Genomic DNA, 21828 nt, shown 5'->3' with positions numbered 1-21828 from the left:
ATAGCAAATCAGGAAAGCTGGCCAACGCCGAAAATCCATCGTAAAGATGTTTCTTGTATCGTTGGAGCCTCATCAGTGATGTCTACTGTTCGAAGCAACACTCGGGGCAGCGAAGCAGCCGCGCTCAACATGAATCGCCGCCCAGTGCACGTCGCGGTGTCCACGTTTTGTTGCCATTTGCAGAGCCGCCGTTGCATTTGCTTTTAATGAGATGGACGCCTGCGAGTGGGTTCGCATCGGTACCAGCAAATGGCTCATCACCTGTCGTGTTGCCGCCAATGGACATCGTCGCTCTCATAGCTAATTTATCTTTCGGTGTGAGCGTGGACTGTAGACGTATAGGCGGGTTAACTTGAAAGTTTCATTCATGAATAGTGTACTTGCGAGTAAACCGTAGTTTTTAGCGTTACTCAGCCACACCTGACGTCATCACATAATGAGTACGTTTTATATCTCAATCACGCCGAACACTTTGGATCGCGATCGATTCCGATCGGCACCGATCTCTATCAAAAGTGCCCGGTGTGACTCAGGCGCAGTAATAAGCGTTTTACCGTGATGTATGCCTAGACCAAACTACATAAATATGTCCGCGGCTGTCACAGGAGGCAGGTTTTTAGCTCCAGTCAAAAAGTTGAATTGCACAACTTCTCTATCCAGCGAATCAGGCAACTGTTCCCATCACTCATGCAGTTTCCGCTTATACCTCTAATGTGCGACGTCGTCGAGCCCCGTCATTCAGGTAGCCGCTAGACATCGCTCTAAACACATCTGAAGGAATGCGCCATGAATATTAGAACAACAAACTCAAGCACACCAGGCAAACACCGCCGGGACCATTGAAAAAGTACTACCGAAAGTGCCGGACCGGAAGTCTTCTTGGGCGGACCGTTCGGCGCATGCCAGTTTCAACAGCGAAACCGTCTACACGCAAAGCATATTAAAAACGCTAATGTTCCCAACGGGAGCATTATTTCCCGTATAAGTGATTCAGCACGAGTGAAGTAATGAACCGTTCAAATGATGAATTGATTAGGGATTGATTCGGGGAAACAGGCAGCCGGCCGAGCAGCTGGCTTATCGTCAGACCATGCCAAGTCTGTGGAACCTATTTGTGCCTGTGTATTTGGAAGTTTGCGTACCTCTTCTGCACGGCGGGAGTCTGTGCCGACAGGGGCGTAGCCGGGATCTCCAGGGGAAGCCGTCGTTGAGCAGAGGAGAGTCGCCAAGAGCAGAAACCGCACGGCTTAAGGTTCGCGTTGCAGAACCACTGCAGACAGTTCCGGTGGGAGTAGAGTGGAGTAGACCCTGGAAGCTGTGAGCTCGAGACGCTTGCTTGCTTGATGATGATGATGATGTCCTCTTCCTGATGGCGCTCACCCACAAAGGGGGATAGGCCAAGAACCGGGCGGCAGGATGCTTAAGGTAAACACCTATGGTACTAAACGAATCTGTAAACTTAGGTTAAAAAATGTAATTGTTGAAGGAGCAAGCGGTCAGACTATCGTTTTGGTTTCTAAGATAAATAATAAGAGATTTCAAATCAAGATTATGAACATAGATAAACAGACTAACACGGTAATCTTTTTGTTTCATTTATGTAATCGAACACAGCAGAGCAGAGATCCCTGTGGCTATAACCTAACGAAGTGCTGCCAGATGATAAAATTACTGGAACATTGATTGCTAATCCTAACTTCTTAAATGCAGCTACAAGGTATTTTTTTCTCTGATTAGAGTAGCGGCGACAAAATAAAAAGAAATGCTCTATTGCTTCAATTTCATTGCAAAACATGCATAACGAGGACTGTCGGTCACGGCGAAAGATGCTACAGCAGCTCGATATGGTGCTTGTAGTAACCGCCGTCAGGACGACGTGGACGGATACAGATAGTTTAAAGGGGCCCTCCAATAATTTTTGTGGAATGCCTAAATCGCTGCCGACCGCATCAACGCGCAGTGGCGCTCGCCAGAACTATTGCGGGCGGAAAGGACGCAGTAGGACACTGGCCTATGATTGGATAAATGTAGCGTTAGAAGTGATCGCCGCGTTGCATAAAAAAAAAGGATTATTATAGAGTTTCGTTGCTCTTTAGCATGCAACGCCAACTAGACCAACGACCTTAGACTTTTTCAGCTTCAAAACTGCAGCGCCGGGAAAAGAATGCGCCGAACGCCACGGAGCTGGAGGAAACGTGCTGGGGATGCTCCAGGCGCCGCTCTTTGAAGACACTGAAGGAAAAGAACGTTAGGGCGTTGATGTAGACGCCGTCGCAACAAGAAATATGTTAAACTACAAAACATGGTAGAGGCATTCGCGAGCTGCCTCGTTTCGTACGTGCGATTCACTCTTGAAGCACCACATTGTTTGTTACTAGCGCAACGGCGTCATCATTACGGTGGAAAGAACGGCCAAAATGGCATGAAAGCTTCCCGTATATAAGACCTTTTAGCTCATTTCAGTGGGGCGCTCTCAAAGGTCACAGAGCTAGTGAAATGTTGTCAGGTGACACCGCGAAGGAGTTAGGGTAGGCGTTTTTTTTATTGTATTTTGAATTTTCTAGGCTGAATAACTAAGGACTATGTGCCCCTATCGCTGCCGCCGTTCTTGTTGCACTAATCTCTGCAGCCCATCAGCCTACGCAACCCGGAAGTAAAAAAAAAATAAAACAATGAAGACTTATAAAAGTGTTGGAGGGCCCCTTTAGGGGGAGGGGGGGCGAAGGTTCATCGCAGCGCCCCCCCCTCCCGCCCTACTAAGTCCATGTATAACGCAGATTTTGCGCCCCCCTCCCCTCTTAGGTGACTAGAAGGGTCAATGTACGGGGCAGATTTTGCGCCCCCTCTTTTAGATGATTAGAGAAGGCGGCCGCCCCCCCCCCCCTGCCCCCCCTTGTGCGCACGCCTATGAGCGTCCCCCGTGCGCCCCCCGTATTTTTCTCGTTTGCAGAGTTCGCACGCGTTCCTCTGAAAAGCGTCCTATAACACTATAAAAGGGTGCAAATAAATCAGATGTACATCTTCGAAACAACCGAGTACAGTAGAAGTGGTTCTCATTTGCCGTTCCAGAGCGTTGAACAACGAACGTTCGTGGAAACCACTATTAATGAAGAGTACAGACGCGGTTGCTCAGTTTTTTTCAATTTACTAACAAACAAAATTCATAGCGAATGCAACACCGCCGCAACATTCACGTCAATGTGATCGTCCTTTCCACCTGTAAGATACGACAACGGTGGCATGTAGTGTATTTTGTATCTCTACAAATAATGTGATGGCAAGTTCAGACAGTCGATGGACTCTTGCAGAACACAAGGTTCGGTGACAGGCTTTATTGGTATTCACCCTTCAGCAACTTCACGGCGTAATACGGGTCCCAATCGCAGTTAGTGCTGGTGTGGACCAGTTGAATGTTGTAGAGGAGCCATATGAAGTTGCGCCTCCTTGGGAAACTCCGGACGTAGACGACCTGCATTAAAGCCACCATGTTAACAAAAATGATGGTTGATCCCTCCGTCATAGGAATCGGAATAACACGAAAGTAAAGCGTGCCCTTACAGAAGTAACTGAATATAAGAGAGTTTGTACAATGTATATTGATGTCTGGCAGCTGTAGCATCGTTTAACGTGTATGCACCCACTTTGATGATAGGTTGTACATCTCCATCCCGACGACTAATGTCCATGTTAAATGATGAAACAAACCCTTGTGGTAGCTGTAGTAGTTAACGGTGAACGCGTAATGAGAGAACGAGGTGTGATAGCCAGAATAGCGTCGCGTATTGGACGCAGAACTTGGTCGCCATCCCGCGGCACGTTAAAAAGAGGGAAACGCAAAGCCCGTCGTGCCGCCCCGGTAGCCCGGCCGCGATTTTTCTAGGGGCGAGCACGTGAGCGGGGAAAGCGGTGTAACAGCCAGGTGAGGCAGGCGCGCGTCGAAGAGCTATTTTTGGTTTGGATTAGCCTGATGCTATGAGCGAGGCCGACACCTTTGCGACGTTTGGACTAAGATCGCCGCCTCGCGGTGTGTTAAGGAATTGACAAAATTGAACTTCAATTGAAAACGCGCCGAATGGGACGGACGTGTAACGCGTTGCAGGTGCTAATCGCGGAGGCCACAGTAATGACGAATTACTTTACCGCTCGCAGAAGGCAACACCACACCGCCGACCGGGAGGGTGGTAGATATAAGGCGCGTTTGTAAAGCCTCTAGAGACTGTGACCGTGGCGCAGTGGATAGCGTGCCAGGCATCTGTTGTTGCGGACCGAGCAGTAGCGGGTTCGATGCCCATTGACGAAACCTTTTTCTTTGCCATCTGATCGTGCAATTTTTTGACGTCATTTCCGTGACGGAAATACGTCACTGAAGTCTTGGTGGACCCCGGCATAAAACACGTTCGTGTTAAGAAAAAGGCGAAGGAGCATCGAGGACTCGCACACTTTTCGGAAATGACCGTTGGATTGTTTCATCTTCTACGTTTATCAAACGTGATAGCTAAGAATACCCGTCTGAAAGACTGCCTACGCGAGCTGCCCATCATTAGGGGGAAGAATAGTCAATCCCTAAGCGACAATCGCAACTACAATAACCGCAAGAAATGGTGGAGGCCTAATGGATTATGCTGGCAAGGGGCAAAGTTCACCAAGATAACACTGAGAGAGCAGTTGGATTTCGTAACAGCAAATGTTTGTTCCACTTCCAGAAAATGTCAGAGACATGCGAACGCGTAGCAGAGTTCAGCCGGGAGAACGCGTTTGAGCTCTGAAGCGTGAAAAGCATGCTAGCACACCCACTGCTTCATAAAGAAGGCATCCCGCACGTGCTAACAGTGCCACCGTGCTTACGAGTATTTCCATCCCCTAGAAGTGGCAGGTTTTGAATATAGGTGCCCTTACACTTCCATTAAAAAACGTTAACAAACTTTAACGTTCAATCGACTGGTTATTTGAAAAAAAAGCCTACATTACCTTACCCTCGCATTCTGGTTTCCGGATGAAAATTACATGAACATTGCACGCTCGTATAGGTTAAATATATATTCCGCCAAATTTCCTTTGGCCTGGACACAGGCAATTAGGGATGAACATCTCGTTGTGATGACGTTGTACATCTGCTTCGTTTAAGTGTTTTCAATCTCTGAAGTTAGTGCCTTCAATTCGTCGAATGTTGTAGCCCTATAGTTTAGGGATCGAGGTAATCAGCTGCAGTGGTTTCAGTATGTACAATATTTCAGCGTATCCAGGACTTGAATCGTCTTGAACCAGGGGCGTAGCCAGAAATTTTTTTCGGGGGGGGGGTTCAACCATACTTTATGTATGTTTGTGCGTGTATAATGTGTGCGTGTATATACGCCAAGCAAAACTGAAAAATTTCGGGGGGGGGGGGTTTGGCTACGCCCCTGTCTTGAACTATCAACCGAAGGAGGTCTGTGAATCTGAGGGACACTCAAAGCGCTACCACTTGTCCACTGGAGTACATTAGGAAGAGGTAACACGCATCGCGCGCAGTTTGACTTTCTCTCGCCTAAGCACTCCACATTAACTCATCTACCGACAATTGCTCTGCTAGTCAAGTCCCCACCCACAGCAGGGGCGTTGTTCATTTGACTCAGGATCTGCCTGTAAATGTTTAGAGGCATGATCAACTTGTGTTTTGCCAGCCAAGCATTTCTTACCTTGTCATGATAAGTGTCGTTGTTCTCATACAAGTAGTAAGCCGCCCACGATTGGTTGTTAATGTAGTTCCCCCATATGTTTTCGGCGGCAAAGTACTTCTTTTTTGCAGGGTTATCACAGGCCTACAAAAAAGGCACACCAAAATGGAAGGTGAGCGAAAATACAGCAAAACAGAATATTCAGTTAGTATCGGAATATACACGTCGATGTCGCGTTCATTGGTATGACTGAAATAACTGGACTGCTAGGTATACACTGTGCAGCAGTCGGCGACAAGCTCCATCCCATAGAACGATGGTTGTTCATATGACATCCAATGTGACCGGTTTAGGTTCCACACATCTATGGCCAATCAAGCATGTTCTTGTAATGTCTGACCTGCGTATCTTAACATATCTGCGTATCTTTGTGAAATGAAGGCGTAGCCTTTAATACACATAACTGATGTTAGAAACCATTCCAAGCAATGATAACGAGATACTTAAACTGCCCGGTAGCATCGTTTGACCAGGACACTTAAGTAGCCCACCACCTTGCAAAATCGCATGTGTGATTTGATTGAAGAGCTTAAACGATCGGCAATGATTTTGGTGAATGACCATTTGCATGACAAAAATATAAATGCTATTGGTTTCACACCGGTCACGCTCGCGAGAAAAGCTCAAGGGTTAGTCAGGGCCGTCGTTTAAGAAGGCTCGCCAGCTCCAGAGCAACTCAAATTTGAAGTTTTTTTTTTCTCCATAGATGGCAGCACTTACGGGCCACCAAAAAGAGAGAACTTTTAGTACACCTAAAGTCCCTAGATTTTTCCCAGGGAAAAATCTAGGGACTTTAAGTACACCCCAAGTACGTAAATCTCACCAGCACACGAAAATGTTAGTCCTTCCGCATACGGAAGTAGCGCTGCTTGAAGCTTGCCCGGGAACTCCTCAAAACACGGTAAACGCTTTGTCCTCCCCGTAACGTGCGACCAAACTCCCGTGATTTTTCACTCTTCTTTCTTAAGTACCGACAACCATTGAAGCGCCGCCGACAAATCTCATTCGCTAACGCTCGTTTACGGTAGCCATGTTCTTCACGCTTTTCCAGCACCTGTTGAAACGCGTCCCCTGCTCACTAATGACGGGGGATTGGCGGGAGGAGAAAGGCGCGTCGCGTTAGCATATTGTCCGCTGAAAGATACGTCTCTAATGTACTTAGACGTACGTGGCTTTATAAATCTTCCAGGTTAGGAAGAAAATGGCGGCAGACGCCAGCTGCGCGCGAGAGAGGGCCGGGAAAGGAGGCAGTTGTCGGTACTTAGGTAAAAGAGAAAAATCTAGGGATTTTACGTGCGACGTCTCACAGGTCTCGGCCCACTGCGCCCTTGACCCGAACAATGGGTAATGACTTGTCTGATCAGTTGTCTTAGGCTAGTGTGGGAGCCTTACTGAACCATCGGATATTGTCAGCAGTCGCGTACTTATTTAAACGACAATAGCGTAACCACTCAAATGTTTGGCGCATTGCACTCCTAAAAACGAGCACAATGCGCTAAGAGATCCGCTGACGCTAATTCTCCAGACGGGGCCGAGAAGGGTATGACCTACAGAATAGTAGAGTTCGCTGCCCACGTAGCCGCGCTTCCAGCAAGGGCTGCAGATATAGCGTCTTTTCTTCGCCTTCAACATCTGCAACCCCGCTTGCTTTTCCACGAATGACTCGAACGAAGCGACGGGCTGTGGCTTTCCACTGTGGGTTACTCCGCAGCCACCGATCACAACGCATCTCGCTCGCTTCGCTCTTTCACTTCGACGTAGAGTACTGCACGAGCTCGGGCTTACCCGAAAGAAAGCCCCAGTGTACAATGCAGTGAAGATTAGGCCCAGCAACGCCACAGTAGGGCTTCAGTTCTTTACTTGCAAAATTGTTTTCTAGCTTTAAACCAAATGTGATCTGTTTATCTTCCCAAAATTATTGCCATTACTTGGTATTGTTCACCGTAGCACAAAAGTTTTAAGGTTAACATTTTTACACAGAACCATGTCACTGCAATGCACACTATGACGCAAAAAGCTGGCCAGTTAGAGAAATATGGCACATAGTTGGAATGGCTAATTTGAGAACATTACATTTCAAAGAAAATATCAACATCCGACGCGTCGGTATCCACAACGGTTAATTCGAACTTCGAGCTTTCATCGCTCCCCGCAGAAGTCGGCCCAGAGTGATCAGAATGTGTTGCAAAACCAAACCAAACCAAACTTACTACAGATGCACAACAACAAAACAGCAGCATTTCTCCGCAGATGAGAGTTCTGATGCTGCGCTGGAGCTCTTGGGCAAGTTGCAAACGATGCTCATGGAGTCGCGACAGAAGCAGCGCAAGCAAATGCAAATTACGGATTACTTTTATTTGTCAATTGCGTTAGCTTTGCCGTGTAAATAAACGTGTTTTAAAAGTATAAATAGCGTCATATATTTCTCGTTAAGGCCCACTGTTCACATGAATGCATGTCGCTGCTTGTTTCTGGCCTATCACTGACTGATCGAAAAGAGAGAGCAAGAGAAGAGGGATGGACACAATCACGAGCACACTTGGAGGAGCACATCCAGTCCACCCCTTATCCCTCTCCCCCAGTACACGGTAGCAAACCGGACGTGCGTCTGGTTAACCTCCCTGTCTTTCCTTGCCCCCCCCCCCCCTCTCTCTCTCTCTATCACTGACTGATCAATTCATTCTGTTCGCTGCTAGAGCTCCATGAACTTAATTTACGGAATTACTTGCCACAAACGTGTAGTATCGCCTAATGCGCGATAACGATTCCAGAGGTGGATTTTTTGGGTTCTGCCCACGCAGTGTGGCGCGATGTCCGTTCATTCTAGGACCCGCCCGCTAACTCGAACTCCGCTTAATTCGAACAATCTTAAATTCTCCTTCGAGTTCGAATTAACGAGCCTTTACTCTAATTGATAACCATCTAGCGGGCGACATTTGAACTACTGCACAGCTGCGCCTGTAGCGGTTGCCTCTGGAACTAAGGTTACGGCGCGGCACTTCGCCCCAGCTTAAGAACCTGGCGAGCCAGCTCGTAAAAAACAATGAAAGCCTGAGTGAAAAAATTCACCGACGACTACGATGCTGCTTAACGCGAATTCTGAGCGCAGCTGTTTAGGTGCTTTGCTTTTGCGTTAAAGAAGCACTGTCATCAAATTTCAAAGTCGAGATGTGCACTTTATTCGATTGCTCAGCATGCATAGGTCTCGTTGGCCAAATTTGAATGGCGTCCGTCGCGTGGAAGTAATTTTATTTCGAGGGCAAACAGCGTACGAAAGCTCAACGGAAAATTGATCACGCTGCGACATCGACACTAGTGCTACATTCCGACCATACCATCCCGAGCGACGATACGCTAGTAACAATGACGTCGACTACCTGCGTGTATTTATTGTGCCGCCGACGCCAGGCGACGCACTCACCGGCTCTCACTCTCAGCCAGCGGCTCTCCTTGCTGTCCCGATCCGTGCCTGCGATTCATCGTGTCGTATCGACTGATTTGTCCTGTAATCAGTTGCGGACGATTGCGGCCGTGCGGCAACAAGCAGGAGGACAAAGAGAAGAAAGAAGACGTAGGCACGAGCAGGGGAACAAAGATATAGAATGCTTCGTCTAGGGCTCGGGTCTTAATTACGCGACATTCTTTTTGGTGCCGCAAACCCCCCGGTCATAGCCCTTCCAAGACTTCCAGCTTCCATGGCATCGTTGGAGCGGCTCCGCAAGAACCGTCGCGTCGTCAGGGCCGACGTCACACGAACCATTACGCTCCTGACCGACGAACTTCAGGCCACGGCTCCCGATGCCGCTCAAGTTGATTCTCACGTTCCATACCTGACTCAGAAGACCGTCGAGCTCGGCAACCTCAACAAGCAAATCCTCGACGCCACGGACGATGACGCTTATGACGAAGAGCTCGAGGCCGCGGAAGACTACGACCGGAAGGTGTCCTATGCCGTGTCTCGAGCGCGCTTCTTCCTGCGCGAACACGCCAACACAGCGACGGCAACGAGGACTTCAAGGCCCGAGGCTACGTCACCGAACGCCGACGTCGCTGGGGCCGGCAGCTCAGCGCATAACGAGGTCATTGACGCTGCACCTCGTGTAACAGAGGGGACACCCGGCCCAGCAACCGTGCGGCGTCATCGCACAGTGGTCCTGCCGAAACTTCAGATACCTACATTTTCCGGCGCACTTCGCGACTGGCAGACCTTCTGGGACCACTTCAGTGCCACGATCCACCGTAATGAAGACATTCTGCCGATTGAGAAATTTAAGTACCTCCTCTCGTATTTGAGTGGCGCCGCGAAGAGAGCCATCGAAGGCATTAGACTCACGGAGGACAATTATGCGATCGCCATCAGGACCTTGACGGAGCGATTTGGTCGACGCGACTTGCTCATCAACGAGCACATCGACCACCTGCTCGCCCTACCACCAGTCAAGTCTTCGGCAGATGTCGACAAACTTCGCCTACTCTACGACAAGGTACAATTTCGCGTCTCGGCACTGACCAGTTTGGGCGTCTCACCCGACCAGTACAACGTGGTCCTCAACCGCGTCCTAATGAGGTGTCTGCCTGATGACGTCGTGATCCTCTACCGGCAGAAGTCCAAAGAAGGCGCGCAGGATACGTCCAGTATAGCGACCCCCGAAGAAAGATCTCGCCAGGATGCAGAAATGCTAAGCTTCCTGCGCATACAAATTGAGGTTCGAGAGGAAGGCAGCCCAGGACGAACGCCGTTTGCTTTTTCGCGGTTACTGCCCGAAGAAGATGTCGAACCTCCGTCAGCACCGATGGGACATTTGCCTACAGCGTCTACACTTGCCGCCGAATCTGTTGCAGTTACGGAAGAGGTGTGCCCCTTATGCAGCAGTTATCGGCACACCATCGCGGACTGCAACGTTCAACTCTCAGCTGAGGAAAAAACGGGCTCAGTTGTGCACTGCTCGGTGCTGCTACCGTTGCGGCTTGCAAAACCACATGGCGCGTTTTTGCCGACGTGCGCGCAGCATCATCTGCAGTAAGTGCAACCGACGACATCTCACTATCCTCTGTGAATTGTTCACGCCGGCAGCCCCAACCCCTGCAAACGCAACGACAGTGAACCAAGACGAGCCTCGCATCGCCGGGCGAGGCACGAACACGCCGTCAGTGACATCGGCCCCAAGCGCCCTGAGCGGAATCAACGCCGTTCTTCTCCAAACAGGACGAGTCTGGATCGAGTGCGGGTCCCAAAAGCGTCTCGTGCGCATTCTTCTTGACAGCGCCCGGTTATCGGAACCGAAGAACTTTCCTTGGTGACGTTCGGCCACTCGAAACCCCGCGAAGTAATGCGCAGTCGACGGGTAGCTTTGACTTTACGAGGCCAACGTAGGGACATAGCGGTAACCGTGGAGGCCTTGGAGGTCCCCGAAGTGTGTGCAGTTACAAGCCCGCCGCTCAGCACTGATATTTTGCAGCTTTTGTGCGACAAGAACTATGATGCCGCAGACAACTTTCATCCCGACACATGGCACCCACAGGAAGTAAGCGTATTACTTGGTTCCGACGTCTACTGGAAGGTCGCGACTGGAAAGGTTGATCATTTAACCAGCAACCTGACGGCCGTGGAAACCAAGTTCGGCTGGACCGTCCAGGGCACCACGGAACGCGAAAGAAGTTCAGCATCTACGAGCGCTCTATTCCTGCACTGCAGCACGGGGTTAGTTCCTGACTGTGATCTGTCTGCGATGTGGCGTCTCGACGTCATGGGGATCAAGGCACCTGCTCAGGAAAAGAGCAAGGTTCCGCCAGAACTTGAGGCATTTGAAGAGGGCATTATCAAGCTAGACGGGCGCTACCAGGTGCCGCTGATGTTAAAGGATCCAGGAATACCTGCCGGCAGCGACAATCGATGGTTGGCGGAGCGCCGTCTGCAAGCACAATTAAATAGGTTCAGACCACAGCCCGAACTCCTCAAGCAGTATGACACGGCAATCAGAGCGTATTTTAACGAGGACCACGCAGAGCGAGTTGAAGAAAAGCTACTGCCAAGAGAAAATGTGTATTATATGCCTCATCATGCCGTCATACGAAGAGAGGCCGTTACGACAAAACTTCGGGTGGTGTTTGACGCTTCCTCGCACGCGCTTGGCCATCCCTGCCTGAATGATGTCCTGTTCAAGGGTACGAAGCTTGGAGTTGACATTGTGCAGCTGCTACTCACCTTCCGATGTCACCCGGTAGTCCTTATCGCGGACATCAAAAAGGCATACTTGCAGATGCTTATTCGCCCGGAAGACTGCGACGTGCTGCGATTCCTCTGGATTGACCGGTTGCCCTCGGATCAAGATCCATCTCCATCTGTGGTGACGTGGAGAATGACGCGGGTCCCGTTCGGAGCCTCGTCTAACCCATTTGTGCTCGCAGCTACCATTCGACATCACCTAGCACTCTGTCGAGAACAACATCCTGAGACTGTAGCATTACTAGAGAAAGCCTTTTACGTCGATGACCTTATCGTGGGGCTTCCGAATGTGGACGAAGCTGCCACAGTGTACAATGAAGCACGCAAGATATTCTCGGAAGCAAGCATGGAACTGCGCAAATGGGCTTCCAATGCACATGCCTTGCGAAAAATCTTCCTTAGAGACAAGATTGCTTTTGAAAACGAAGCCGGAGAGAGTACCCTAATCAAAGTCCTCGGTGTACCTTGGGAACGTGAAGGCGACAGAATTGTCCTCATGGTGCGCGAAGCGTTGGACTTCGCTGCGAACAAGCCTTCGACCAAGCGCATTGTGCTCCAGACGTTAGCAAGAGTGTACGATCCGTTGGGGTATCTAGCTCCATTTTCGCTCAGGGCAAAGCTACTGTTTCAAGACTTGTGGAAGAAGAAATGCGCATGGGACGATGCCCTCCCGCCAGAAGAACAAGCAAGCTGGAACAGTTGGCGCACCGAATTGGCCAGCATGAATCCATATTCCGCCGATCGTTACGTATTCCTGCAATCAGTTGATGCAACGATTTCAATCGAACTACACGTGTTCTGCGACGCAAGTCCCAGAGCATATGGTACCTGCATCTACGCACAGGCGCTCTCACCAAACGGCGCCTGCAACTCACAGCTCCTCATAAGCAAGAGCCGTGTGGCACCACTTAAACATATTTCGCTGCCACGTCTAGGGCTCTTAGCATGCGTCGTCGGCGCAAGGTTGTGCGCATACGTGAAAACAGTACCAATGCTAAGCTCTGTTCCTGTACACTTCTGGACCGACTCACTCGTGGCATTGCATTGGATTCGAAAAACGCCTGCCAAAAGAGAGCTGTTTGTACGTCATAGAGTTTCCGAGATTCATAGCATGACATCACCGACCCAGTGGCATCACTGTTCCGGAAAAGACAACCCCGCGGACTTGGTCACACGAGGGGTTTCATCACCTCATCTTCTTGCGTGAACAATGTGGTGGCATGGTCCAACCTGGCTTCATGATCCCGAAGAACCAATGCCTACTGAGCGCGCTGAATTCTCAGAAGAATTTGCGGTCTTCGAACAGAGTCCAGAAGAAACGTTGGTGTGTCCCGCAGGCCTTGGTTCGAACGCTATATGATCTGTAAGCAAGTACAGCAACCTGAACAGACTGCTAAGAGTCACCGGTGGGTGTACCGCTTCGCTGCAAACGCGTGTTCCACAGAAAACGCGTGTTCCAAAGAAACAGTGTTCCACAGCCGCAACGTTAACAGCAGCAGAGCTTCACAAGGCAGAACACTACTGGTTGCAAAGGGTCCAAGAAGAAATGTTCTCCGAAAAAGTGCAGGCCCTCCGCGCAGAGAGAGAACTACCGTCCACGAACCCAGTTCTTCGATTACATCCTTTCCTGGACGAAGGTGGTCTGTTTCGCGTTGGAGGTCGTCTGCAGGAGCTAGCAGCCTCTTTTGACGTCAAGCACCCAATCCTGTTTCCAGCAAGGCACTCCTTCAACCATCTTGTGGTTTCAGCCGCGCATGGACGCGTCCTTCACAGCGGAGTAGAGGCCACCCTTTGCGAGCTTCGAGAGAAGTTTTGGGTTGTGAAAGGACGACAGACCGTTAAAAGGGTACTGAGGAGTTTGCCTTGCAAACGCTACAAGCCTGTCGCCGAGACCTCACCTTTTGCTCCACTGCCACGAGACCGAATCACGGAAGCCAGTCGTTTTTTAAACGCGAAGCATTTCTTAGCGAACTTCTGCGACTTTTAGCGTATCTATCTATCTATCGATCTATCTATCTATCTATCTATCTATCTATCTATCTATCTATCTATCTATCTATCTATCTATCTATCTATCTATCTATCTATCTATCTATCTATCTATCTATCTATCTATCTATCTATCTATCTAGCCGCCTACGACTTTGTGCTCTCCCGGTCGCTTGGTTAATCGAATGTACAGCAAAATTGGTATGGCGTAACAGGACTGCATGACAAACATCAATGACAAGTCATGACATGAAAATCATGACACGCATGTCATGTACAGCATGATTTACATACCCGCTCATGGTGCGCTGGCGGCCGTTTCGCTAGCTTTATATACACCAAAATTGGTATCTTGCGACGTGACTGTGTAACGAACGTAAATAAGACGAGTTAACATGAAAATCATGACACGCATGTCATGTACAGCATGACTTACGTGCCACGCTCATGGTGCACTGGCGGCCGTTTCGCTAGCTTGATCTACCCCGAAATTGGCATCTTTGGACGTGACTGTGTGACGAACATAAATACCACGAGTTAACACGAAAATTATGACACGCATGTCATGTACAGCATGACTTACGTGCCACGCTCATGGTGCGCTGGCGGCCGTTTCGCTAGCTTGATCTAACCCGAAATTGGTATCTTGCGACGTGATTGTGTAACGAACATAAATAACACGAGTTAACATGAAAATTATGACACGCATGTCATGTACAGCATGACTTACGTGCCACGCTCATGGGGCGCTGGCGCCCGTTTCGCTAGCTTGATCTATACCCCGAAATTGGTGTCTTCGGACGTGACTGTGTGACGAACATAAATACCACGAGTTAACACGAAAATTATGACACGCATGTCATGTACAGCATGACTTACGTGCCACGCTCACGGGGCGCTGGTGGCCGTTTCGCTAGCTTGATCTACCCCGAAATTGGTATTGCGCGACGTGACTGTGTGACGAACATAAAATCACGAGTTAACATGAAAATCATGACACGCATGTCATGTACAGCATGACTTACTTGCCTCGCTCATGGTGCGCTGGCGGCTGTTTCGCTAGCTTGATATACACCAAAATAGGTATCTCGTGACGTGACTGTGTGACGAACACAAATAATACGACTTAACATGAAAATCATGAAACGCATGTCATGTACAGTATGACTTACGTGCCACGCTCATGTTGCACTGGCGGCCGTTTCGCTAGCTTGATACCCCGAAGTTGATATTGCGCGACGTTACTGTGTGACGAACATAAACAATAGGAGTTAACATGAAACCATGACACGCATTTTCCTCAATGACATACAAGACGATGTATGCAGCTCCTTGCTGGCTGCTTCGCATTACATCGATTCCCACAATGCGTGGCATCTGCCGGCTTTTTTGTCGTTGGGTTGGATTTCTGCGGGCCCCTCTACACACGTGACACGGCTGCTACTAGCAGAAAGGCCTACATACTCATGTTCTCCTGTGCTGTCACTCGAGCTATCCGTTTGGAATTGACAACCGACATGACAACGACAATAACGCTTCTCGCCTTCCGCCGTTTTATTTCGCGGCGTGGCATCCCCGACACCGTTTACTCGGATAACGCACTGTCTTTTCACGGCTCAGCGCGAGTGCTCAAGACCATTCAGCCAGCTCTGCAAGAATATGCGGCCAACACCAAGATCAAATGGAAGTTCATCGCTGAGAGAGCTCCTTGGTGGGGAGGCTGGTGGGAGCGCCTCATCAGATCGACAAAAAACGCGTTGAAACGGTCGCTTGGGCGCAACAGTCTCGACGCTGAGGCCCTCGCTAAGGTGTTATGCGAAGTGGAAGCGGTCATAAGCAGCAGACCTCTTACTTATTTTGATAGAAGCCCTGATGAACTGCAACCGCTGACGCCGTCACATTTCTTGCTTAGGAGACGCCTCATCTGCCTTCCACAAGAAGTCAGCAATTCTTATGGCTTGTCATCGACGAGAGAGGACCTGATCTGTCGCGCGCGCTATCGTGAGCGTCTTACAGCGGAGCTATGCAGCCGATGGAAGCGGTCCTACCTCCTTCTACTTCGATCAGCGCACAACGCGCCTCATCGTAAACTACCTCGGCTACACGAAGGTGACGTGGTGCTTGTGCATGACGAAGGCACACATCCGCTACTATGGAAGCTGGGCAAGGTTCTGGCGGTACACCCGGGAAGGGATAACATCGCGCGCATCTGCACCCTTCGACTAGCATCGGGACACACCATAAAACGACCCGTTCAAAAGTTATACATTCTAGAGGCAAGTCAGCGAGATTCAACTGCCTCGTGATCGCTTTGGCCCCTTGGGAGTATGTTGCGGACGATTGCGGCCGCGCGGCAACAAGCAGGAGGACAAAGAGAAGAAAGAAGACGTAGGCACGAGCAGGGGAATAAATTACACCATCTCCCGCTAAAGGGGACCATGAGTAGATGCGAAGCCGGAGCACTTGCACGATCGCGTTCCGTTGGCGTTCCTTGGGCATGCTACCGAGCTCGCGTCGTGGAACGCGAAGAGCGACGCTACGCGCGTCGTATCTTCCATCTAGCCTGGCCGTTAATTCTCGCAGGGCGAGGGGGAACGCGGTCGACAGGCGGGCGAGAGGGGGCAGCGTAGTAGAGGAGAGAGAAGGGGAGGGGACGCGCATGCGCTCGAGCTCATCGCGGCGTTGCGCAGGAAAGAATTTCGGCATGTCTAGTCCGCGTTTCAGAGGAAGAGTGGAAAGGGGGAGGGGAGAGGGGAAGAGAGGGTGAGTAGAGAGGGAAATGGGAGAGGGTAGATGACAGGGGGAATGGTGAGGGGGAGTGGAGAGGGGGTGTGTGGAGAGGGTATGCGCATGCGCAGTAAGGGTGGTCACGCCGCACACCACCACCGGATTGAGCTCCGCCTTAAGATACTTCGCATCTAAAAGAGATAGAATGCTTGGTCTAGGGCTCGGGTCTTAATTACGCGACATGATCCTCAGCGCGAGTGCGATCAATCGGAGCGACTACGTGCCAGCATGTCGGGGAGCCGCTGCGTAGTACGGACCTGCTCGTCGAGGCGCGGAAAAAGCGGAAAGTGCGTGGCGTTTCATTACACGTACGGTATACGCCAACACGACCACAAGCTATCAAAGTGGAGCAGCCTATAGATAAATATCATCGCTAACAAGTAACAGGTATGTAGCGTTATTAGTGAATGTTCGTCCGTGGACTTCCTTGCGCTAGCGTAATACCAGGTTACTGCAGCCGTAACCGTGAGAGGCCGGATAGGTGGGGCCATCTGGTGGCGCAAAGAAGAACCTGGCAAGTACAGAATTCTTATTGTAGAAACCTATCGTATTCTATTTCTCCGCTGGTGTGCATTCGCTATGCCAATATTCCATAGACCCCTTTGCGTATGCCGGAATGCTGTGCACGCTAAAATTCTCTGATATAGCTAATTGAGACACACCAGCGAGTATGGGCCAAGCGTGCGTCCCCGGGCACCTCCTCGTTGCTGCTTGGAGCAGCTTCAATTTTTGAATCGCTGTTTTGCAAAGGGTCGAAGCGAAAATGATTCGCGATGTCGCGTATCGCGGTGATTCTAAGTTCCAGAATTCCGTCTTCAACACTAGTCGATACTTTTGACGGCGACCACGGCGATGCTGGTGACAAGGCATGACTGAACGTGCGCGCTTAGCAGACGAAATGTTAGCTGAGCAGCTGATCCTCACGTCACTCCTGTCTGTGGACAAGTGGTAAACTGGGGCGCGGTCTGGAATTGACCGCGAGGGAGCGCTGTCAGCGCTAAGAAATAGCGGGCTTGCCGGCCGTTTTGAATCGTGCTAGATACCGGTGATATATATCAATAAAACAGATAGTTATTCGTCTCTCAGTTGCATTTTCGGTCGCGAATCGCTACTAGGGGGTCGATAACTACTCGTGGATGCAAAAACCTTGACATGCGTAAATTTGATGTCAGTGGTCCTTTAAGTTGAGGAGCTACTGCCTCGCTAACCGGGAGACCGCGGAAGGTAACGCGAGGGCGCGTTCCACAACAGCCATCGCAGACAGGCACCGCTTTATTTCCCTATATGATATCGGGGGACGCCCCCGCCGTATACCGCACAACGCCGCGCACTATTATGGCGCCGCGGGTGGCCGCCGCTGAACCTGTCTCGCCACTGTCCTACTTTCCTCCTCGCGCTCTCCTCGCTGTCTTTCATTCTCGCTGTGATCCGCGTTCGCCTTCTTTCGTCTTCGTACGCTCTGCTGTTTACGACGACGCCGACGCCGCTCAACGCAGGAACAGGCGCCTATGAGCTGCGCTCTAAACCTTGTATATTATGGGCGAACTTGCGCCCGAAAAACTAGATGCATAGGTCTGTCCGCTAGAGCGTTCCACACACAGTGTCCCTTCAACCAACGCACGTCTTGTTCTCCCAAGTGTCACAGGTAGTGATGCAGAACTATCGGTAAATTGGCTATCGGTAGTAGCGATAGTTTTTTATTGCGATAGCAATTAATTATTATATGGACACTCTCGGCTGGATTTTGCCGTCGCCGTCGCCGTCATGCACCGTATATGTATAAGTATGTATATATATATAAAAGCCCCAAAGAAAAAATAATTCAGAAAAATGCTTCCGAAGCGCGGAATCGAACCAGGGACCTCTTGCTCCGCAGCGAGCGGCGCTAACCACTACGCCACGGAACGCAGGTCCTCCACGTAGCTAACGGCGAGCGTTATATACACACCCTTTACCGCTGGACGGACTCGGAGATGGCCGGCGCTTATAAGCGTTTCTTCATTACCAGCAAGATGGCGCTAGGAGCCCGACGGGCGCATTTAAATGTCGTCGGCGAGCTCGCTCGCTTCTTCTCATATTTGCGCAATGAGAACCTTGGCCTTCCGCTGTCTGCTCGCGCGGTTTTCTCGTGGTGAGGAGAAGAGGGATGTTTCACGCCTTCACCGTGATTTCCACGCTCATGTTACGGAGCGCCGCTAAACGACGCCGCTAAACAAACAAACAGAAGATGAGCGCGAACTATCAAGTGTCACAGCTCGACACTTGAAGCACGCTAGTTTCCTTCGCTGCTTCGGCCGCCTTTGCAACAGGAGCGCTGTTCAAACTGAGAGTATCCATTGGCGAGCCTCACTTCGTATAGCATTAGCTTCTTGCTATCGCATTCATTGCTTCGCCCTTGCGGCGAAACTGTGATTTTTTGAAACTATCGATAGTGCAATCGGTAGCACCATCGTAATATTACTAGCGATATTACTGCCACGCGTGTTTATTGCTTTGTTTTGACTTGTTCGGGTTTCACCCACAAAGACTGTTAGCCGTTTGACGCATGCCGCGCCGTAATGTTTGAGAAGCTTCACAATTGTTTGAGATCATTCTGTTAAGATTACGCGCCGGACGCGAATAGTCAAGTTTATTCGAGAGCTTGCGCGAGCGCCAGCGATAACGCTGGAAAGTTTGATGATTGATGTATAAAGTACGACGCGTTCCACCGATAATCAGATTACTCAACGGCTGACGACTGTTCCCGCCGCTATCAGTGCGCAGCACGTATCGCTTGTATCTAGAGCTTTGATTTTCTGGGCACAAGTTCGCCCAAATAAAGAGCTCCGCATTTCCCAGTCTTACTGCAGCATTCTTCACCGTCACAACCACGTGACGATACTATCGATAGTGGTGTGAATAAGGATACGTTAGCTGGCCGGCCATATTGCGAAGATATTTGCGATAGCTTACTACCAGCTTCGCTTAATTTATGAGCAATTGTTGGCAGAGAAATTAATTATTTCCGCAGTGAAAATGGCGGAATATATCCATCAATAAATTCGTATCCAAAAGCAAGCAGTTACACCTTACAATCACCTTCTTAATATTTTTTTTATTTTGAAATCATAAATTGCAATATCAATTTGAAGCCACGCAGTCCTACCACATGTAAAGGCTTCCTTTCGGCTACAGCTGAACAGTTTGACTTTATAATCATGTGTCAGCAAAGCACTCTGGGGAAGAACTCAATCATGGCAACTTTCTTGCCCTTGAACCTGCTCCTCCGGCTCCCCTATGTACCACGAGAGCGGGGAACCAAGTTTATTCTGCAGTGAGTCCGCGCTGTTGATTTTTATACTATCGTAGTACCATCGAATTTTTTTACTATCGATAGCGCTATCGATAGTATTTTTCAATATCGATAGTATCGATAGTACCATCGATAGTTCTGCATCACTAGTCACAGGTCAACCCGCTTTCTCGTGTGCTTGCGCGATAGGCATGCGTTGCGCTGTCAGATGAAGCGCGAGCAGGCACGAGGCATTGCGGACGCTAACACAGCGGCTCGCTGGCTCTCATGGTAGAAAACTACTTGGGGCGGTCCCTCTCGCTCTCTCTAGTCCTCGTTCGCTCTGCCGGTTACGACGACGCCAATGCAGCTTAACGCAGGGACTGTGCCTAAGAGCTGCGCTCTAAAACATCTTTCCGCAACATTTCCTTCATTTATTAAAAACGAATACACTGCCGCAAGCCCCGTGTAAATCTGACCAAATGCGGACACGCTAGAGTTTTTGAATGTGCACGTGTATTCTCCATGGGCGCTCCCACTGGTGAACTCTCTTAAGGTTCGGGCCATGGAGCCATGACCTTGTTTTCTGAATAATATGCTGAAAACGATTTCTCTGAATAACATTTTCGCCTTGGCATTTCGTTTTTAATGCCCCTTGGCATTGGAACTATTGAATCACCAATAGAGAGCGCCTTGCTCTAGTTGGAACTACCGCTAAATTTCGTCCATACGTGTTTAGCCGCCGCTTTACTCTTGCAACTGATCATTTCCTTTGCTGGCTCTTTTCGCTCAAAGATCCCACGGGCCGCGTTGATGGCTGGTCTCTCCGCCTCCAAGAACACACCTTCTCGGTCATTTACAAATCTGGTCGCCTCCGTCAAGACGCCGATTGTCTTTACAGCATCCAGTGGATCTTCCAGACGCCGCAGAAAGAGCCAGATGTTTGCGTATTGTCACTATCAGACTTCCTTAGGGTATGAGCAATGACAGACTGAATCCGCAATTTCAAGTCTGTCCCCAACTTTTTTTGCGTTCACGACGGTGTCCTAACTGCCACAATATGCACCTCCACGGCACCTGAACACCTTCTGGTAATGCCTTCCCATATGCGGGCAGGTGTTGCCAGCTTTCACGATGAACCTACCGCCGGTCGCCTTCAAGTGACAGGCACATACGATCGCGTCCGGCGCCGTTTTCTCTGGGCTGGCCTCTATCCCTCTGTGCAAAAGTACGTCACCAGCTGCAACTATGTCAAGGTTGAAAACCATGCTTCCAGCCAGCCCCCTTCTCCCTACGGACATCCCCGCTGAGCCAATCTGCCTCGTAGGGCTCGACCATGTTGACCCGTTTGCCATTTCTGCATCCGGGAACAAGTAGTTTCCCGTAGCCACCGACAACGGGACAAGTCACGCGATTACTCGCGCGCTTCCTACCAGCTGCGCTACCGATGTCGCCGACTTTCTACTGCATCCTACGCTACATTCGCTTACAACTCCTCCAGGCATGACACCACAGACTATTCCACGTTTTATCGTTTTTATGGACGTCAGAAGGGGCATTCAGATGTAAATTGAAACGGTTTTGCCGATTCTGTACACACGCATTGCGCTGGAAGTGCTAGTCCTGCCCATCATTAGTACGCGGATTTGGTGCACTGCGTAAAATTCGTTCTTTTCAAACATATATCAAAATTACACCATCTCCCGCTAAAGGGAACCATGAGGCGATGCGAAGCAGCGTTTCGGCATGTAGAGCCCGCGTTTCGGAGGGGGAGGGGAGAGAGGGAAAGGGGAGAGCGGAAGTGGAGAGGGTGAGGGGAAATGGGAAGTGGTGAGGGGGAG

General features: G+C 50.0%; 2 protein-coding genes across 2 annotated transcripts; both read left to right on the top strand.

Annotated features, from left to right (window-relative positions):
- Positions 1 to 9409: 9409 nt before the first annotated feature.
- LOC119377526 (uncharacterized) lies at positions 9410 to 10738 on the top strand. Its single transcript, XM_037646959.1, has one exon. The coding sequence runs from the start codon at positions 9410 to 9412 to the stop codon at positions 10736 to 10738; it is 1329 nt and encodes a 442-aa protein (XP_037502887.1).
- Positions 10739 to 11461: 723 nt separating this feature from the next.
- Positions 11462 to 21297, top strand: LOC119377525 (uncharacterized). The gene is made up of 2 exons (XM_037646958.1): positions 11462 to 12836; positions 21104 to 21297. The coding sequence occupies exons 1-2, from the start codon at positions 11462 to 11464 to the stop codon at positions 21295 to 21297; spliced, it is 1569 nt and encodes a 522-aa protein (XP_037502886.1).
- Positions 21298 to 21828: the final 531 nt, after the last annotated feature.

This window comes from Rhipicephalus sanguineus, unplaced genomic scaffold (genome assembly GCF_013339695.2).
Source record: "Rhipicephalus sanguineus isolate Rsan-2018 unplaced genomic scaffold, BIME_Rsan_1.4 Seq484, whole genome shotgun sequence".
Lineage (NCBI taxonomy): Eukaryota > Metazoa > Arthropoda > Arachnida > Ixodida > Ixodidae > Rhipicephalus > Rhipicephalus sanguineus.
This window is presented reverse-complemented; position numbering and strand designations above follow the sequence as displayed.

What these genes read in the sequence shown, in the direction of transcription:
- LOC119377526 (XM_037646959.1), top strand. Translation starts at nt 9,410, where the DNA reads ATGGCATCGTTGGAGCGGCTCCGCAAGAACCGTCGCGTCGTCAGGGCC.
- LOC119377525 (XM_037646958.1), top strand. Translation starts at nt 11,462, where the DNA reads ATGGGGATCAAGGCACCTGCTCAGGAAAAGAGCAAGGTTCCGCCAGAA. An exon ending in GCTCCTCATAAGCAAGAGCC is followed by an intron (nt 12,837 to 21,103) that starts GTGTGGCACCAC and finishes ATATGCGGGCAG; the next exon opens with GTGTTGCCAGCTTTCACGAT.